The sequence below is a fragment of the Plectropomus leopardus genome, chromosome 12 (assembly GCF_026936395.1).
Source record: "Plectropomus leopardus strain MGB_pleo_1.0 chromosome 12, ASM2693639v1, whole genome shotgun sequence".
Lineage (NCBI taxonomy): Eukaryota > Metazoa > Chordata > Actinopteri > Perciformes > Serranidae > Plectropomus > Plectropomus leopardus.
The window spans coordinates 13915105-13934874 of NC_142187.1; the positions used below are offsets into that span (position 1 = coordinate 13915105).

Genomic DNA, 19770 nt, shown 5'->3' on the forward strand with positions numbered 1-19770 from the left:
TAATTCGGCCCAAATCGATTATTATGCTACGAAGTGTGACTAGCATTAAGTATCACATGGGACCGCTGAGATGAATCTCTTTACACAAGATAAATGATATATTGAAATAGAGCGATGGGATCACGCAGACAGAAAGATATTTTTGACAATCTTCTTTGGGGAAATGTGCGATTGAGTAAACACTGTCAGTTTCTGTTTCTGGGAGCTGTTTAAGCTTTCAAAGGCAGACTTCCCAGAGGGAGGAAGACATGTGTGGGACACTTTCATCCCTTTCCGTGATTAATGCTTGAGCCTGCAGCCTCTGCCTCCACTGCAGGCTCAGACTCCAGATATCAGGGCCCAGAGATCTGAGAACGACCGGGATTTATATGAAATAACGTGCCGCGCTTTGAAAACACAGCGTCCAGCATCAGATGATTAATTGATCAGATGGAGTTCGGTGAAATCTTCATTGGCGAACAAGCCGTTGCTTTCTCTGCGTTGACAGACTTAGCAGATATTCTCTGTCATCTTTTCTTTGGTTTGTGTAAATATAACAACCCAGCATCGTCTTTTATTTATCGCAGGATTGAAACTGTTTTCTCACGCTTATATTTACACTATATACTTTACACAGAATAAAGAAATGTCACAAAAGGTAAAGAAAAGGGATCATACCAGCGCACAAGTCATGTCTGGTGATTTTTAGCCCTTGTGAGTTTGGGGGCAGTTTGTCTTGCGTCACATCGAGCGGAAAAACACCTTATGAGAAGATTCGGTGGGCTCTTATTCCTTGTTGCATGCTCTTTTCTGATTAGCCTGTCTTCTTGCTGTGTGGGAGGTTTTCTCTCTTCTACGTGTTCAGGTGAAGGACACAACTCCCACAATGGGCGCTTTTCATTATGTTAAACTTTGCTTCCTCGTGTTCTCTGTCCTCTCGTAAACTGATTGTTTTTCCCTCACTGCCATCGTGAAGGATCTTTCAAACAGAGCGAAGATCAAGAGAAAAAAAGAAGCCAGACCCTAAATTAACCTGCATAGTTTTTCTCAAAACCTGAGCCAAGCGAACCACGGCAGCAGTTTTGGGTCCGAGCTCGATTTAAAAACATGGGTATCACAGTAAAACATTTATTACAAGCTTAAGTCAACTAAATTCTTTTCAGTGTGGAAATAGACATTTGTAACTCAGACAGAAATATTCTATATACATGTATATAAAACAGAATAACATTTCCTCTCACTGAAGAGGGCGGTAGTCCGGATGGGTGGACTGTAACACAACCAATTCATTATTTATGACATTACATGGACAATAATGTCAGTATTTGAAGCAACATTATGTAGCAATTTGGCAACCACAGAAGAGTGCAGCACCACTGCTGTAAAACATAGTTTTTGATGCCTGAGTGCTGATGTCTCCCCTGTCATAGGCAATTTGTTGACAAGCTGAGGGATGCACATGCTGTACTTACACTGGCAAAGATGTTGTGGGAGGCCAAACAGCCATGTCGACTGACAAGGCACAGTAATATTCAAGCCAGTCTGCACAACTGCGGCACTAAACTCAAGTAGCAAGTAGCAAACGTACCTAACGTATCAGGGGAGAGTAGTGTTATGCTGCTGAGATCAGGCTGTAACATGTAACCTGCTAAACCTCTGTCCTGATGGGCTGAATGGGTTTAATGTTTAAGGAATAACCTGATAACCATGATAACAGAGCCTACAACAATTAATTGCAACAAATAAGTAATAAAGCTGCAAATGAGCAAAATACTCACTGGTCTAACAGCAATACAGACAGCTTGGCATCTGACTTTTTAAAAAACTTTCTTTTTTGCACACAAGATCATTTAAAAAATGCATACAGATACATAGGAGATACGCAGCTGGCTTTGTTTTAGTTGAATACAGGTGTATGCTGTAGTGTCGTAAAGCTGTACGCACTTCTTGTCAGAGAACCCAACCTGCTGGCCCAGTTACATAGTGCTGAAAGCAGGTGACCGGGGCGCTCTGTTGGATAGATGCCATTCTCCCTGTTGAAAGTTATGTACCATTAGATCGACCTAGAAAATGCTTTTTTAAGGTGAAAAAAGCCACTATAAAAAGAGAAATTTGAGTGAACCCAACTCGATTCAAGAAATTATGGCCCAGTCCAGCCCGGCCAAAACCCAAAGGGTTAGGCCCAATCTTGTTTGGGCAGAGAATCAAAGCTCCACTTCCAATCCCTTAAGTGCACCTTGAGATAAGAGGGGGGTTTCTGGAGGAGCTTAGAGCGAGGAGACACAGATATATCCTACACATCTCTTCCTTGCATCTCTCTCTCACATCCTCACTAAGACATGAGGAAGAGACATGAGTGAGGGAAGTGAGGAGACACACTAAGATAATAAAAAGCACCCATTGTGTGTGTGTTATCCAGGCTAATGGTATGTCGTGCAGGGCTCAAAATACCACGTGCATGTGTACAGTAGTGCACGAAAAATTGGAGCTGTCCATGTAATTCTCATCCCTACATGTTCTGGTAGATGTAACTTTTTCTTGGCAACATTTTGTGCAGGGCTGCCAACTAAAGGTGCACTCCCACAATTGACACTTTTTACGCACTCTCATTAAACATGTTCATTTTCTCAAGCAGTGAAAAATAAATTTACAACTGATACCGTCGCAGGGCGAAAACAGGACACTGACAGCTTTAAAGTTTTTTCATTGCACGTTACTGTACTGGTTGAGTCACCTTAAATTGTATTTTTAAAATTAAATGAATAAATCAGTCAGAGGTTTGTTGAAATGTTCAATACAATCCTGTTCAGAATGATTCTGACTATGACCATGTAAAATTTTGAGTTGTGCTGCACATAGTTTGAGAAAATTTAAGTGAAAGCTCAAATTACAATATATAACATGTTGATAGTTTCCTCATATTTATGCAGCCACGAAAATGAAAATGTTGCAGCGTTTGAATTTGGATTTCTTTTGGTAGAAGGCAGCTGCTTCCATGGAGGAAATACAGAGAAACAAGGAAAAATACACCAAATAATGTAGTAAAAAAAAAAAAAAAAAGTTTTGCTGCTGTTCAAATGATAGGGAAAAAAGTATTTGGAGCCACGTAATATCAACTGGGACAAAAGGACCGTCCACGTACACTGCTGTCAGAGGGCACTGAAGTGGAACACAGGAAGTTCTTCTGCTCCATTTTCATGCACAACAGCCAGCGCCCCCAAGCACAACCGATGCTCTACAGGTTGTGCAAACTCACCTCTCCTCTTATCTCTAAGTCACTGAGAGTGCTTAAGGGCCAGTCATCTTTGAATATTCAGAGTCTGTCTCTCCAGAAGCAGAGACTCTTAATTACTGCGCCATTACAGCGCCCTCAAAGAGCCCTGACTCTTTTACAGACCTGCTTTTATGCTATCAACTTCAATCTCTTGCCCCCTCGTTTAATATCACTTTGTTTATTGTATTTGCATTTACGCACTGATTTGCCTCCAAATGCATTTTTTCTTATTCTGTTTTATTTAATCTCCTTCTATTTAATATTTTTGCTTGGTAGCCTTGAGAAAAAAAAACATTCTGCAAACTCTGCTTTTAGATAAGAGCTCTGTAGCATAAAAGAAATTAATTAAAAATGTATTTAATGACAGATGAAAAAGGTACACATATTTGACCATCAAGGTCTTCAGCAGGCCTTGGATTACCTTGTGCATTGTAAGATTTCCCCCCCCCATTTGAGCTGCTGTAGCAAAAGCTCTTTTCATAATTCATTATGAGAAAAATTGTAAAAATCTGAAAATAATGTAAAATAATGTAAAAATTCCTAGATGATGTGTCAGCAAGGAAACTCAAACATGCAGCATCACTAAATCTTTGGCACTAGAATCGAATGGCCATGATGCTGCAGTGGACATGAGGGATCAGGATTAAGTGCTTCCTGGGACGATCTCCGATTGACTCAGTGACTTGGTTGTTAGATTAGATCCAACATCTGACAAGCAGCTAAATCCTCTTCTCCCTGTGCTTCTCTGAAACACTGCAGTGATGTGTAATGACAAGGCATCGCAGAGTTTCCAGCGGCCATGTCTCGTTTAACGGGGGCTGTTGTTGGTTTTCCGAATGGTATCACATAAACCTGCACGCTGTATGTCTCCTTAACGATAAAACCCGAGCTGCCTTGTGAGTTCTGCCGTGATTTAAATCACACCTGACAGCCCACTGAATCTGCCGAGTGTGTAGTTTTACGCAGACTAGTGATTTAAGTGGATGTTGAGGGGAAGTAAGGATCCCTCTTAGCACCGTGCACAAGGCACAACGCAAGAGAAGGAGTTAATGTGCATGCACCAGCATCAGTCACAGGGTCACTGTTAATGTGTGCGCACTGCTTTTTATTACAGAGGTCAGTGTGGTTCAGGAAAGTCACATTTTTAAGTTTTCTTACCCTGATTCTCCTCATTGCAGCGACTATCTCCATTCGGCTGCCGGGGCGACCCACCTCCAAACTGCCAATGTACTGCAAAATGTAAGAGAAAGGTTTTAAGACTGGCAGTTTGAGGGGATGAATGCTGCTGATTACTCGAGGAGCGCTGGGCTGGCAGATTGTTGATTGCTATTGTAGTTTGACAGCTTTTTCATACGTTGTTGGAAATATTCCTCCACTGAGAAGAAATTACTACACGCTAGAGCTGCAACTATTAGACAGTCCAAAAGAAAAAGGCAAATTTACTTTTTCAATCAGTTAAGTCAATTTTTAATTAAACTATCAAATATTTGATGTTTTAAGCCTTTAATTTTGAGAATTTGCCAGAGATGGGAGTAAGTCACTCGCGCACATGTCAAGTCTTGAGCTTCAAGTCTCAAGCAAGTTACTGTGGTGAGAAACAATTCGAGTCCCTGCTTTAAGCCAGTCTATAAAAGTCAAGTCATTGCTCAAGTTAGCAAGTCACAAGTCATCTCATCTTAAATTCTGATGATTCAATAAGCTAATAAGTGAGCTAAAAAGACCATTTTTTCTAGGGACGGATGAAATTTAATGTTGTGACAGTCATGTCTCTGATGTTTGAGCTGCAGACCCTGCATTCCACTGTCAAAATATCCTTGAATCCAAATTTTATAGTTCTTGGACTGGATGGCTGCCTCATGTGTTGGTCTCTGCAGGTCTCTGCAGGTCTGCTGCGTCCTGCCAGGTTGCCAGGTTTGCACACAGTGCGCTAAAAATCACCTGATCATGTTTCAAACCCAAAAACTTAACTTCTGAATATATAGAAAAATGCAAATATTAAATTTTAAAAAATTTAAGACTTTGTGAGTAATCTTTCTTAATTCTAAGTCAAGTTTCAAGAGTCATCTAACAAGCTTGTAAATTGAATACTTTGGGGTTCTGGACTGTTAGAGACTGTTCATTATTTTTAAGGAGTGGGGGAGGCACCTTAGATATTTGTTTTAAGCACTAGGGAGTGACTTATGTTTTCGATTTGGCTCAGAAGTGGGACGGTCAACTTTAAATTGATGTTTTTTGTATTCATTTTAAATACCCCCAGGAATCCAAAACCTAGAAGTGGGTTTTAAAGTCAGGTTTTCCTTTTCAAATCTCCAAAATCACATCATGTATCATAGTCAAACTGTGAAATATGGTTATTTCGAGGAACGTTAATGCATTTTTCCACTGTCACTTAGGAAGGCTCAAGGAAAAGTATTTGTAGTTCCTGGTAGACTAATGATATTAAAAAAAACAAAAACACCCTGAAGTCACACCCAAGCCATCCCTTTACTCTGATAAAGTGCAGTCCCTTAGTTAGACAAATCAAGGAATCTGATGCAAACATTCTGGGCTCTCTGGAAACTCTGATGGGCGTTTTTCTCATTTTTTATATGTTTTCTAGACCATTTATGGAGAATTTTTTTTAATCAACAGTGAAAATAATCATTAGTTGCAGCTCTGTTACACTCAGACTGGTTTCGTTGGGTGTCTGAAGCCAAAGACATACATGCAAAAACTGAACTAGGATTCCTCTGCACTTATCAAAGGTTTATCATAAATTATACATGGCAAATAAATGATGTCAGCATTCATCAAGTTACCAGTTAAAGCAACACTTTTCATGCAAGTAAGGCAAAAAATATAAACATTTCGAAGTCATGCAAAGTGGACATACATCTAAAGTATCATTAGGTCGGGAAGAAGTACATAAACCAGTGGATGAATGTGTATAATGGTTGTTGTTACAGTAGCGGTGACATATCAGTGTTTGACACATACAGTAAAGATCCAGTGCTCCCATCACTGCCACCCACAAAGTATCTGTTGCAGAGGCTCCTTACCTTTGCCTCGAAGCAGACCCCATGCTTAAACACCTCGTCGTTGTGCATGGGGATCCTCAAATCGTGCGCGTCATCCACTAAATTGTACTTGGTTACCCCTGGCATCGCTTCAACGATAGCTGACTCGCTCCCGACTCCGGTTTTACGACCGCGCTAGAGCACCTGCAGATATGCGCATCTCCTCCGGCGCGGCTCCCTCCCTCCCTCTTTCCCTCTCTCTCTCTCTCTCTCTCTCTCTCTCTCTCTCTCTCCGGCACCCCGGAGGTCATCCGGGTTGAGGTGCTCCCGGTCGCGACGGATTGCTCGGTTGAGTTGATGGATTTAATTTAGGCGCTGATCGGTGGTCAGTGTGTGCACTTACTGACCCCCTCACTCCGCTCTGAGACACGACGGAGAAGCAGTCCACACCGCCTCTGCCGACGCCGGGGTCCCGATGACGCACAGATCTCAGCACATGATTGTTTTTTCCTCGAAGCACCGCGGCACCAAACTGAGCTCTAATTCATCAGAGTGAGCGATCAATATTCCCAAGCAGTGGGCGCTTATTTGACACTAAACTGGGTGTTAGATCTCACTGATGAAGATGCTTGTAAAGACTCCATCAGCAGCTGCAGCCGGTGTTTGCTTGTGTGACATCTAGTGGCATCACAGGGAACAAACAATTCCCCAAATCACTGACTCCCAGTGGATTCCTGGAGTCCCCATGGGTCCTCCAGGGGCTCCTGGTTCCCTCCAGCAATATGAAGAATAATATAGACATTAATTTAAGTCAAACTCAGCAGAAGCGCACATCGAAAATCGTGTTTCTCTCACAAAACAATGAATGACAGCAGCCTCCTATAATTAACTGAGCAATGTGAGCTTATTACCTGCAGCTCCACCATAAAAAGGCGCACACTGAGGTGATCGCAAAGTGCTGACATGCTGACAGCTTTGACCTTTATTATTCTTCTGGTTGCCAGCTGCAGTTTGCTTCTTTAAAAGCATTATAAGAGCTGAAATTAAGGAGCAGAGCTTGAACAATGCAGTGACTTCTTTCAGGTCAAATGATGTGAAAATTGCAGTAATTTTGCAATATAGATAAAGAGAAGCTATAATTTGCTGAATGGGCATAGATTTGGGGTGAGGATGAATTCTAACCTCTGAATTTTTAGTGCATATGCACTTGCTCTGCAATCAGCTCCTATACAGGATTTCACTGTATTTTTCTTCTTTTGTCACATAGTGCTGCCATTTCTCTTTTGGAATTCTTTCTGTGTGTTTTTAAAGGTATTTTGACAACTGACATCATATTATAACCCTTTTGAAAACTGAGCAAATTGACTTGATTTCTTTCAAAAACACTGGCAGAGGGCAATGAGCACTGAAAAAAAGAAATGAGCCAATGATTAGCAAGAAACTATTAAAGTTGCTCTCATATTGTCATAGGCAGCTGTATTCAGTGCAAAACTCCCCCAAAATCCACCGCACATACCGGCATAGCACCACGCAGACATGCACAGTAAAAGTCGAGCTGGTGAACACAGTGGAGCTTTTGGCAGCTGAAGAGACAAATATTTCCCTCAAGAGTTTCCGCTGCCCCCAAGTGGCCAAAAAAGAAAAGAAAATAGTTACTGCAGGTTTAAAAGATTGCTGATATTTGAACCCAAAACCCAAGCAAATAAACCCTTACTGCTGCTTCAGAAACTCAGTTTTACCATCCCTCTGCCCCCACTGCCTTTCTCTTTATACGTCCTTCTCCTGTGCACAAGCAAAGCATGATGGTGTTGTGTGGCTTGGGCTGAGCCACTTTGTTTTCCATTTGGAGAGCGAGGGCTGTGTATGAACACAGAGAACGGACAGCTAGCAGACCATAAAGAGATATTCACTGATGTAACAAAAAGTGTATTGGATGAGAATCACTGACTGCACCTTTAAGTTGACATGGTGAACTCGTTAGAAACAGTTCCTTTTTCATACATCCAACAGAAATGCTGCACTGGCATTCATTTGAGGTCATGTTTGTTTCCACCTGATAAATGGAGATCCAATATTCACTTTGCTTGCAGCTCTCTTTGGCTCTTTGTCAAATCCTTAGGGGAAATATTTAGCTCTTTAACTGCTAAATTCTCAACTGTGGTGATGTCAAAAATGATCAATATATCAATACATATCAATTTTTAATATTTAAAACTATTTTAATATGACTCATAGTTATAGCCTTTTATATTTATGTATCTGAAAATAAAAAACAAACAAACATTTTATTCCCTGAGTGTCAATTTTTCCCCGTGTTATTGAAAATGGTAAAGAATATTAATATTTTTCAAGGTACTGAATTAAAGTTAGAAACTCCATTATCATGACAACACCACTGAGTTCACCAGCTAGTTGCTGACTTTGCTGTTTGGTGCTCAGAAGGTAGCCTAAGTGACTTTTTATTTGCTGTAAACAGCTGCCTGCTGTGGCTAGAAAAGAGGCTGATGAGAACATTTCACCCGTAGACTGTTGGGAATAACTTTTGATTTCCTCAGATCTGAAGTGAATACTTTGTTTTTCCTCTCCTCTGTCAGTATAAAAGATTTTGTTGTTTTCTGACCAAACTTCGGTTGTTCCATCTGTCCAGCAGGTGGCAACAGAGCTCTTTGTAATTTACAGGAAGTAACCAAGCAGAGGACACAAAGTCAAACATCCACTATTATATATTCAGCGTGTTCCTTTTTACTCTGTGTCCTCCTTTATCATTTTTTGCAGCTTTTCTTTCGTTGACCTGTGTCAGGAAGCACTCAGTCTGATTGTTGCGCCCTCAGTGTAAAGCACAGAGAGACTCCATTAAGGCTCAAATGAACAGAGTGCTCTGTCACTTCAGAAAATCACCTCCAATCGCTTTTTATCTTTTGGGATACAGGTGCCCAGCCACTGTTTTTTTGGGGGACACAGTGTTCTCTGAATTCACACTTGAACAGAACAGAAATACTGTGTCCGATACTTGAGACCTTTTTCTGTAAATTGTCTCATTTCAAGTAGCTGACGTGTCGCTGGAAGCATTCGGTTCCTGCAGCTTGAACGACGTGCCATCTTGGCCCAGCTGCTACAGTGGCTGGTGACACGACTTTCACGTGTTGCCAGTTTATTGGTTTCATTTGTGGTGCAGCACTGCCACAGCCAGAGTTGAAGCTTCTTGTGTCCAAGTGAGTTTTATTACAAGATGAGTAGGAGTGGATGCACGTGTGTCAGATGCAGCAATTATTTTAACACTTAGCGTTAGGTAAATGACTCATCTGCTGTTAAGTTGTTTTAGCTGGTGTGCAGTGAGGGTCAAGTGTGGCCTCAGGGGTATCTTCTTATCTCCATCTCAGCATCCCACTCGTCACGTGAGGAAAGAACTGTGTCTGTTTTTAATCTCTGATACAGTGTGTTATACAGTAGATGCACAGTGGGTGTGCATCATAGATGGACAAAGTTTCTCCCCTTGCAGACTGGTCTCACTCCCAGGGTGTCAAAATGTGCTTTTTTTAAACATCTGTATGAGATTGACGTCATTAGTAGACATTCAGAGCAACAGATGTAAATTTAAGAGTGCAAAAGTCTGTCTTGGGTGGGCGGAAGGGGAGTTGGGTAGGTCCAACAAGCACAAGACTTTGACCCAGGAGATCAGCGTTTGTGTCCAGTATGAAATTAAAGTCAACGTAGCCATAGCCACACTCTATGTAACACACCATTTGTATGCCTCCGCACCAGCGATAGCCGAGATCTGTACCGAAATAATACGATTGTCTAACAATGAGAAGGTTAGATCTTGGTGGTCATAGGTCAAAGGTCAAGGTACCTTGTGACCTCGTGTGTCTCATACTTGTGAGTGCAATATCTCAAGAAAAGCTTGAGGAAATTTTTGTCAGTTTTGGCACAAATGTTGTCATGGACTCATGGATGAATGGTTTAGATTTTGATGGTCAGAGAAAAAAGTCAGAGGTGAAGGTCCCTGTGACCTCATCAGTCTCATTATTGTGAATGTGATTTCTCAAGAACACCTTGAGGGAATTTCTTCAAATTTGGCACAAATATTCTCTTGGACACTACAATGAGCTGGTTATAATTTGGTGTTCAAAGGTCAAGGTCACAGTGTCCTCTCATCCATTTCATTTTCATGAAAGCAATATCTGAAGGTTGGCTTGAGGGAGTTTCCTCAAATTTTGGACAGACGTCCACTTGGACTCAAGAATGAACTCATCAGAATCTGGTGATCGAAAGTCAAAGATCAAGGTAACAGAGACCTCATAAAACATGGTTTTAGCCAAACCTAAATAACCTTGGGTGCCCATTTGAAACTGTGCGGTTTGTATAGATCTTCTGTGTGTGAAGCATCATTGTTTTTACAGACATGGATGTAAACTGTAACTGCAACTTCACTGGTGCACTGAGGCATACAGCTGTGTGGCAGTATAGTTCTGTTTTACCCTGCTTTGAAACCCCTGCTGCACTGCCTGACGGGCCCCACTCATGTGAATACGGCCTGAGGCACAATGGCACTTTGACCTAAATGCTATGGTCGTATATAAACACGCTCAGAATGACAATTTCAGCATTCTGATGTTAAGGAGATGTAATATTAACCCTGCCCACTATCTTAGTTTAACATGTTAGCATCTAACTTTAATGTACTTATTAGAACCGCAGAAAGTGCAGCTGAGGCTGAGTGTCATTAGCTATGCAGAAATTTGGTCAGAAAAAAATATTGGGCAACAACAATTTTTTTACCTAGTGCTGATGCTAGATGAAAAGTCAGAGGATCAATTATTACAGTTTATCCAGCAGGGAACACGAATGTGTGTGCGAAATTTCATAGCAATGCACTCAAAAGTCAAGACAATTCCTCCAGAACCCCAAATGTGATCCTCATCTTGGTGCTAGAAAAAAGGTAAGGGAAAGTCAGTTTGCTTCATCCTCTGGGGAACATGAATGTGTGTACCAGATTTCATGTCAGTCCATCTCATAGTTGTCTGGACATTTCAGTGTGGACCAAAGTAGTGGACACTATCCATCATAGAGGCATGCTGCTGTTTAATCTGATGCCAAAAAGCAAACAGGAGTCAGGTGGTGTTTTGATATCTACAAACAAGAACGTGACCGAGCGCAGACTGACACGAGATCAGCTGCTTTTAGGCATTAATTGCTCTTCATAGGTCAATAAACAAACAGCCCGCTGTGTTTGCCAGAGCGGCCGAGTACAAAGCTGACCTTACCACAAACCCAATTACCTTGTCAGTGTGGAAGCCACACAGTTATTATCACACACACTCCCCATCATCCGTCACTTAGTCATGTGGATGTGCTGTACCTACGTCAAACGACTCTGTGTTGTCTCTGTGCTTCGCATAGAGAGACAGCCTCGAAGGATTGTATGCGGTACTTAACCTCGTAACTGCCAGCTGAGTTTATGAAAAGCTGCAATGAAGAGTCTGATATTGGGATGATAAAGCTGCTGGTGGAGCCTAACTGTCTATTCATGTTTACAGACACCTCCGGTGGCTCATCAGTGCTCCTCCCAGAATTCTTCATAACAAACTTTGACCTCATAAATGTCCTTAATAGTATGTATGTGCTGATTGGGACCGAAACCATCTCTAGTAAAAAAAAACAAACAAACAAAAAAAAAACAAAAACGCCCAGATCTATGCCAGAAAAGCAAGATTTTATGAGTTTGCAACATGAGCTTACTGGACAAACTCAACAGCCCCAAAATGCATCGTGTCTCTTCAAATTGTCCAGTGGCAGACTGTGAAGCAGACAGTTCTGACACTAGCCAGCAACAGAGCGTGTACCAATGTGAAAACACACAAGCTCACAGGCAGTATGTAATGTACAGCTACAGTTGTGAACATTTATAAAAATTAGCTTTTGTCATATTTGCTGTAACTGTCACAACATACACACAGTTGTCCATGAGATAGATGATGATGAAAACTAAAAAAAACCCCAAATTTCTTTGCCTCCTCCATTTGCTCCTGATGACATTTGCAAGAATCCACTGCACCTGAACAAAAATAACCAGTCAGAGCTGAGGCGTCTCTAACACAGCTGTCAGTCGTGTCGATATACTCGTGCACTGCGGTCAAACTGTAAAACTGCGCAGATCAAATACAATCAAGATTTTGTAACTGCATTACCTTTTTCTTACCTCACATGTTTTCAGGGAGCACATGTTAGTGCAGTGTTAGCTGTAAAGGGTTAATCATAACCCTATCACTAAAATATTTGATAAATTTAATTTTACTTAAAACACTACGGGAAAATATCACAGTGACTGGAAGAAGTAATGTAGATACATTTATGATAAACAATTTTCATTCAACTGTAGCTCGGACTGGTTTTGTTGTAACGCAGAGAAGATGTGTTGCTTGAGTTTACTTTAGTGTTTGCAGTTTGTACTGCGTTTGTATAAGTATTGTAGTGATAATTGATGAGGTTCAGGTTCAGGTTCTTTTATTTGAACCCGTAGGTAGACTTGCTTTGCAGTAAATTGCAAGGCATCCATTAACACAGTTTCAGACACCACAGACAACATACTGGATAAAACATGACGGAAAGACAAAAGATAAATAATAAAGCTATTAAAGTGCCCCAGTGCCAATCAAAATGTCAAATATGTAATAAATAACAATAAAAAAATTAAATAACAAAACCAAATACTAAAATAAAATCAATTTAGGTGAGTGTACTAATAGATAAATGTGCAGGTTACAGACAAAGAAGTGGGTTTCTTTTATATTGCGATAGCTTTTTGGCTTAAAGGTGGCTATACTGTAAACCGCCAGAAAAGGAGGTTGGTATACCCCATAAACCCTCTTATACTATTTAGTACACCATTGACATGTACGCCATTTTAAAGACACTGTTGCTGCGTATGCTACCCTTACAAAACACATACTGCCTCATATTTACAGTACAGACATGAGAGTCGTAATCTTCTACTCTAACTCTTGTCAACAAAGACAGTAAGCACATTTTCTAAAATATCAAAATTTCCCTTTAATGACCATATTGGCCTCCATTTGACTGTTTGCACACATTTATTTTGTGGCTGTTCTGAACTGGTCGACCTTTGAGTTCCCACTTAAATGATCTCTAGCATCCTATTGCTATTAGCTGTATCATCTGATTAATGTCTGGAGTAGTCCAACATAATGTTATATGACTGTAAAGCTTTTAATTCAGATTCCTTCAGGGAATATATCTTATTAATATAGGCTAAGTAAAGAAAAAGGAAACAAAACAGACAAAGACATGATGAAAAGTGCTTTTGTGCATTAAACTGTCAAATTAGGGTAAAATTTATTCACTTGTAGCATGCATGTTAATGTGGGAAAGAGGTCAGTGTAGGAGTTTGTGGTCTGGTGTCTTGAAATGTGTCTTTGGCAGGGAAGCAGACAGTTGCCTAATTTTTCTGCTGAGAAGATAGAGCTTTTGTAATGAGGACGTTTACTGAAATCTCCAGCAGCAGAATATCGTCAAATTAATTACATGGAAAGAACATCTGATTGGGTCACAGTAAACACCACAGAGAGAGTCTGTGACAGGACACACACTCACAAAGACACATTATTAGCGTACTTAATACACTCTCTTTTTGTTGTTGTTTTTTTTTTGTAATCCAACACTGTCTTTACAACATTTAAAGGGAAAGTTCACCCTAAAATCAAAAGTACATATTTTTTCTCTCACATGTAGAGCTATTTATCAATCCAGATTGTTTTGTTGTGAGTTGCTGTGAGTTTGTAGTGTTGAAGATATCAGCTGTGGAACTGTCTGCCTTCTCTCCAGTATAACGGAACGAGATGGTACTTGGCTTATGGCCCTCAAAGCGCCAAAAAAATCCATTTTAAAAACTCAAACTTTTGCAATTTTGAGGTTGTATGACGCCCTCCACCCCGCCTCTACACGGTGTGATCTAATGTGTAGATTGTCTTTTTATATACATTCACATGTAATTTTGGATAGTGGATAGTTTCCTTTGTATATGTGGCAGACAAGTTTATAAAAAGGGGACGCACACATAAGATAAAAGTTTGCTGATATCCGTTACTTTAAATGAAGCAGTCTTTCTGTCTATGCATTCCAGTCTACATTGGGTGTAAGACAGAGAAACACCCTGGAAAGGCCTTAACATACAGATAACCACATCACATGCTCCTACATTTATACCTTTGGGCACTTTAGAGTGTCTCTTCCATCTAATTTGCATGTCTTTGAGCACATATGAGGAAACCACAAGCCACTGATACAAGAGTCCACGCCGAAAAGTCAATCTACATGTCGTCAGGCGCCGCATCATTTTTTCCTGGAAATGTAAACTAATAGCAAACATACGTCTTTGCATCAGAGAGGTGAGTCACCATTATTAGCTGTAAATGGCTCGACTCCATGCTGTGTTGATGAAATAATGCAGACCACATGTTGTTTTATTCTCATATCTCAAGCTAGTGTTGAAATATCACCTATAATCAAATTGAGTGTTTATGATGTTTTTTTTTCCAACAAGTGGCCACAAAGGAGTTCATTTATAGTAGCAGCCTTTTTTCATTTTGCAATCCAAATTAAATGAAAATGAGTTTAAACTCTTGCAGTACTGAGGATTTTAGAGTGGCACCACTCAGCTGGGTTTGTTCCCTTGGTAACCTGGTAACCATGACTGCAGCTCTTTGTTTTTACACTACTCTCTCAAGTTCAAGCACCATTGGGGACGCTATTAATCACCACTCACACCGCAAATATGTATTTAAATGAGGATGCTGAGTCACTTCTGCCAGTGGAGAAGAGGCCCACATCCACCATTTAACAGAGCTCCACCTCGTCTGTGGCACATTGTGTTTCCACCCTTCTGACATTCAAAGCCGTCTACTTAAACTGATCCGTGCTTTAGAAACACTCATGTTAAAAAAAATTGGGGGATTTAGCCTTGCCTATGCCAGCTCATCGAGGTGTGGGACATGTCTGTGTTTACAGTGTGGACTGTAAAACTTAATTATCCTGAATGTTTACAAAAGTTGTATTGAAATAAACTTGATCTTCTTGATCCACATGCATTGTGTAAACACATTATGGTTGTTTCTGGTTAGCCAGATGGATTAACTACATCAAAATGGAGATTATACCTCTGTCTTCAAAAAACATCCCAGTAAAACCAATCTGTCACAGAAATTTGTGAGGCAATTGGTCTGTAATTGTATGCTATTGTAGGTAATGGGATCTCATTTAGAGCTGAACCTTATTTTGCTTGTGGGTTATTGTATTCATTCAGTTAGTTTAATAGAAATACATTTTTTATTTTAGGCGGACACATTGTAATTAGCTGGACAGAGGCTTTATTGAAAGGTGAGAAGCAACACATCATATCTGTCATTTGTTACGGTATTTTTTTAGGGGGGCATGTGGACCTTTATTTTGATAGTGGATATTGATGACAAGAACCCCTAACCCTACCCTAACCCTAACCCTAATTATGTGTAACTTTAAGCCCTTATAAAATGTTTTCATGTGCAGTTTTCATGACTGTTGGAAGTAGCTATAGACACCAGAGCCATTTTTTGTATCAGGCTCTAAACGTTGTTATTGTTAGTGTAAAGTTGGGCATTTTAACATGGGAGTCTTTAGTGGGCTGACTCGCCCTTGGAGCCATTCTCTAGTGGCCATTAGAGGAACTGCACTTCATCAATGGCTTCATTTCTCAGCCTTGCGGTCACGGCGTGGCTATGATATGTAATAGAGATCCCTTTTCAGGACTCAGTTCAAGTATTTTTTGAATTTGGAGTTTTGTAAAGATTAAGGAAATAACACAGCCATAGGATAATATAATTGTAATATGTGAGAATTTTGATCATTGACAGGTAGCCTTCTTTAATCATCATCAATTTCTATTATAACACTGAGCTCTCTGAGCTCTCTGTGTAACTTTACATGGTGGTCAAATCCTCCAGTGGCTCCTCTGGTTTATAGTTTTGTTTGGCAGGCAGGCAGTTTCTTTTTCTTACCCAGAGGAAACTCCAGGAGTTTAAAAATAGGCCTGTAAATTGAACTCAGTCATGTAAATTTCCAGGACGTTTTTTACCTTAAATGCCATTTATGTTTGGGTAAGTCTCTATTAAAAATGATAGAAGAGATTTACTGAAAGTCGACAGTGGAAAACACTTGACGACAACCACTCACAGTTTGTTTGATTAACAGATTACAGAAGTGGATACATGTGGTTACAGCATTGTCATTCAGCTCTCCCACTCTGTTATCCATGCTTTCTTTTTATCAGCATAGCGTAACACATATAATTATGGGGGGGCAGCTGCGGCTCAGAGGTAGAGGGGCTAAACCCTCTCGTCAACATGTATATAAGTATCCTTGGGCAAGATACTGAACCCCAAATCACACGTGATGGCTGTTCCATCAGTGTGTGAGTGTGTGTGAATGTATAAAAAATAAAGTAGCTGGTTGCACCATGTACAGTAGCCTTGACTACCAGTGTGTTTGAATGGGTGAATGCCACTTGTAGTGTGAAAGCGCTTTAAGTGGTCAAAGTTATTAGAAAAGCACTATACAAGTGCAGGTCCATTTACATATACCAGTTTACATAAGTCCGTATTGTCAGGAATAATTTCTCTCCAACAACCCTGTAACACCAAGCGCCAACTTTACCAATAAATTACACATTTTTAAAGTTTAAATACCCACTGTAAACATGAAAATATCTGTCAAACATAATCCAAACATGCTGTATGCACTGTATATACTGTCACATCCACATACTTCATGCATATAAGCAACATGTTAAGGTGTTTCATGGCCTTTGCATTAATCTCTCTTTATTCATCTTGGTACCATTTGCACTCTGCACCTTTCAAATATTGTTGTTTTACATGCTTCATCTGCCTCTATACACCTATATTTATAACCGTATGTCAAATGTCAAAGTCAAATGTCTTGTATGTGTTCACGTACTTCTGACTATGATTCTGATTATTATAGATTAATTATGGATTAAACAATACCCAGCAGCATATAAAGCATTTGAGATTTTGTGATGCTTTCATTAATGCATCATTATTTATAATCCTATAGGATAAAATTTATTACAGGCCATTCTGCATAATGAGTACTTTCACTTTTTTATCGTAAGTATATTCTATGATAATACTTTTGTACTTTTACCTTAATGCAACTTTACAAGACTTTTCCTTGTAACTTCACCGTAGTATTTCTACTTTACCATAGTAAAAGATCTGAAAAATTCTTCCACCACTGACTGCCTGTGTAGTGGGAATTCTTCAGGGTAAGTTGATGGGCATCTAATATTTAGATGGTGCTCTATCAGGATCCTGATAAACAGATAAAATATAAATGTTTCATATAGTGTTTTGTAGCTGAAAATAGTAATGAAAACCAGTAATGGAGCACAGGATATGAGCAAAAAGTCCAGTCACGCTTTGACTGCCATTAAATTCAATATGATTCACCTTTAATTTATTTATTTCAAAGTTCTTTTGTCCACCCATCTGTATGCAGTTACACACATCACGCAGAAATGCAGCGCTGGCATCAAAATAGACTCATTTTCTTCTCAGAGCAAGAACCCCTCAGCCAGAAGTTCTTACTTTAATCTTTTAAATTTGGTGTTTTTTTAATGTTGATCCAAGTTGCTCCTGCTGCAGTGAACCTATTTTCCTCGAGGTATAAAAAAAAATCTCAATCTCAATCGTTTCTCTCCCTGTGTTGCTCTTTGATTATTTGTGCGATTTGTGGGTTTTTTGTTCATCTCAAAAGTTCAGAAAGTTCCAGACAACACCCTCATCATAAAACAATATCTAGTTACATAAAAACAAATGTCCAAACAAGTCCTGGCCACCCACACGCAGCAGCCACGCCTGATCAGGTCTCTACCTGCTTCTTTATTTTCCAGTCTTTTCTGACATTTGATAGCTTGAATAAGACATGAATCATGTCTGCCCAAACAGCCTGCTGGAGTCAAATCATACATTACTTTTAACACCAGCAGAGAGTGAGTGACAATTAAAAGTCTGTTCTCTTTGGTAAGGATACTCTCAATTACTGTACTTCCATCAGAGGCCTCATTAAACTACTGGGTCAAAAAATGCCAGAGAGAAGGAGGGATAGAGTGGGAGTACAGCCTCTGTCATTTTCGTGGAGAGTGTGAGAGCGGTGCTAATGACTTCGCCCTCGCCTCTTGAGGAGCCGAGTGTTTGTACAGGAGTCGGCTGTTGCAGTAGGAGAGCGTAGGAGGAGTGAAGAGATGATGGACAGCAGGAGAATGGAGGGACGGATTTATAGAAAAGAGGGTAAGGCTGCTGTGAGTCACAGGCTGTGTGTGGCAGCTAAGGTAGTAAACAAACCTGCTTGTGGAGGTGGTTAGTAGGTAGGTGCTGTCTCCATGGCAACTGGCCATCACACTCAGATGCTTCCTGGCAAAGTTATCTTGTTTTTTTCTTTTCTTTTTTTGACAGACAAACAATATTTAACAGCGTGGTACCTCTCCCCTGACTTAGAGGCACAATGTGTAGTACCTGGACACATTGCTCCAAACTAATAGGGGGCAGCATTTCATCTCCATCTACTAACTAACAGTTGGGCATGAATGCGCAAAATTTGACCAGAGATGGTCAAAATAACACTGATATTTTATAATCTCTACGACTGGCAGTTTTAGCAAGACCAGAGATGGTATTTAAAAATTAGTATTAGAAAAAGTAGATGTATGCTCACTTCAAAACAAAAGAATACTTAACACAGCTATTTCCAAACAGCTGTGTATGAGAAGGATGAGCAGAATGCAATTTACAAAAAAAAAAAAAACTCCTGCACAATGTCTAACATGCAAAGATAGTGATTTTAATGCAATGTTTTGTTAAGTCTGGAAGTTTGGAAAGGTCTAGTTACAGAAAAGTTTCTTTAAAATCATTAGAGTTGGACTTTTTAACTCTTCATGTTTGAAAGAGGTATCATTCTTCTCATCTAACTCCTGGCAAAAAAATGAATAAGTGTGTTTTGCAAAATCTGAAACTCTTTGAAACTATTCTTGTGTTTATACCATTTTTTTTTTTTTTAGAAATGAGTTTGTGTTTGATTACCATAGTTTAATATATTGTCTATTGTGACATGTCTAACTAGTATCTCTTGTTTGTTGCTGGGTGACCAAACCAGTTTCCCCTCTGCTGATTAATAAAGATGTCAGACTTGTCTTAATTCAGTACCTCCTATAATACGCCATACACTCTCACACACACACACTCATATCTTCCATTCAGCGTAACTCCAGAAAAAAGGAGTCATCCACTCACCCATGTGTGAAGTCTAACCACTGAGGCCGCAGATTAGTTAGCAGCTATAACAGCACACATGAGCAAGCCTTCGTCTTCCTTCCTCCTACAGTTTTTCTGACCTCACTAACCACATCCACCCTCTGTGTGTGTGAATTTTCCACAGCACAAAACACTAATC

At 40.0% G+C, this 19770-nt stretch overlaps 1 protein-coding gene across 1 annotated transcript in view; it reads right to left on the reverse strand.

Moving 5' to 3' along the window:
* nos1apb (nitric oxide synthase 1 (neuronal) adaptor protein b) overlaps nt 1-6912 on the reverse strand; it is a 23432-nt gene extending 16520 nt beyond the window's left edge. Inside the window, exons 1-2 of the mRNA XM_042498389.2 lie at nt 6292-6912; nt 4412-4483 (exon numbers count right to left, since the gene is read on the reverse strand). Coding sequence (XP_042354323.2) covers nt 4412-4483; nt 6292-6396 — 177 coding nt within the window. The 5' untranslated portion in view covers nt 6397-6912. The remainder of the gene's footprint in view (nt 1-4411; nt 4484-6291) is intronic.
* Between the last annotated feature and the right edge of the window lie 12858 nt (nt 6913-19770).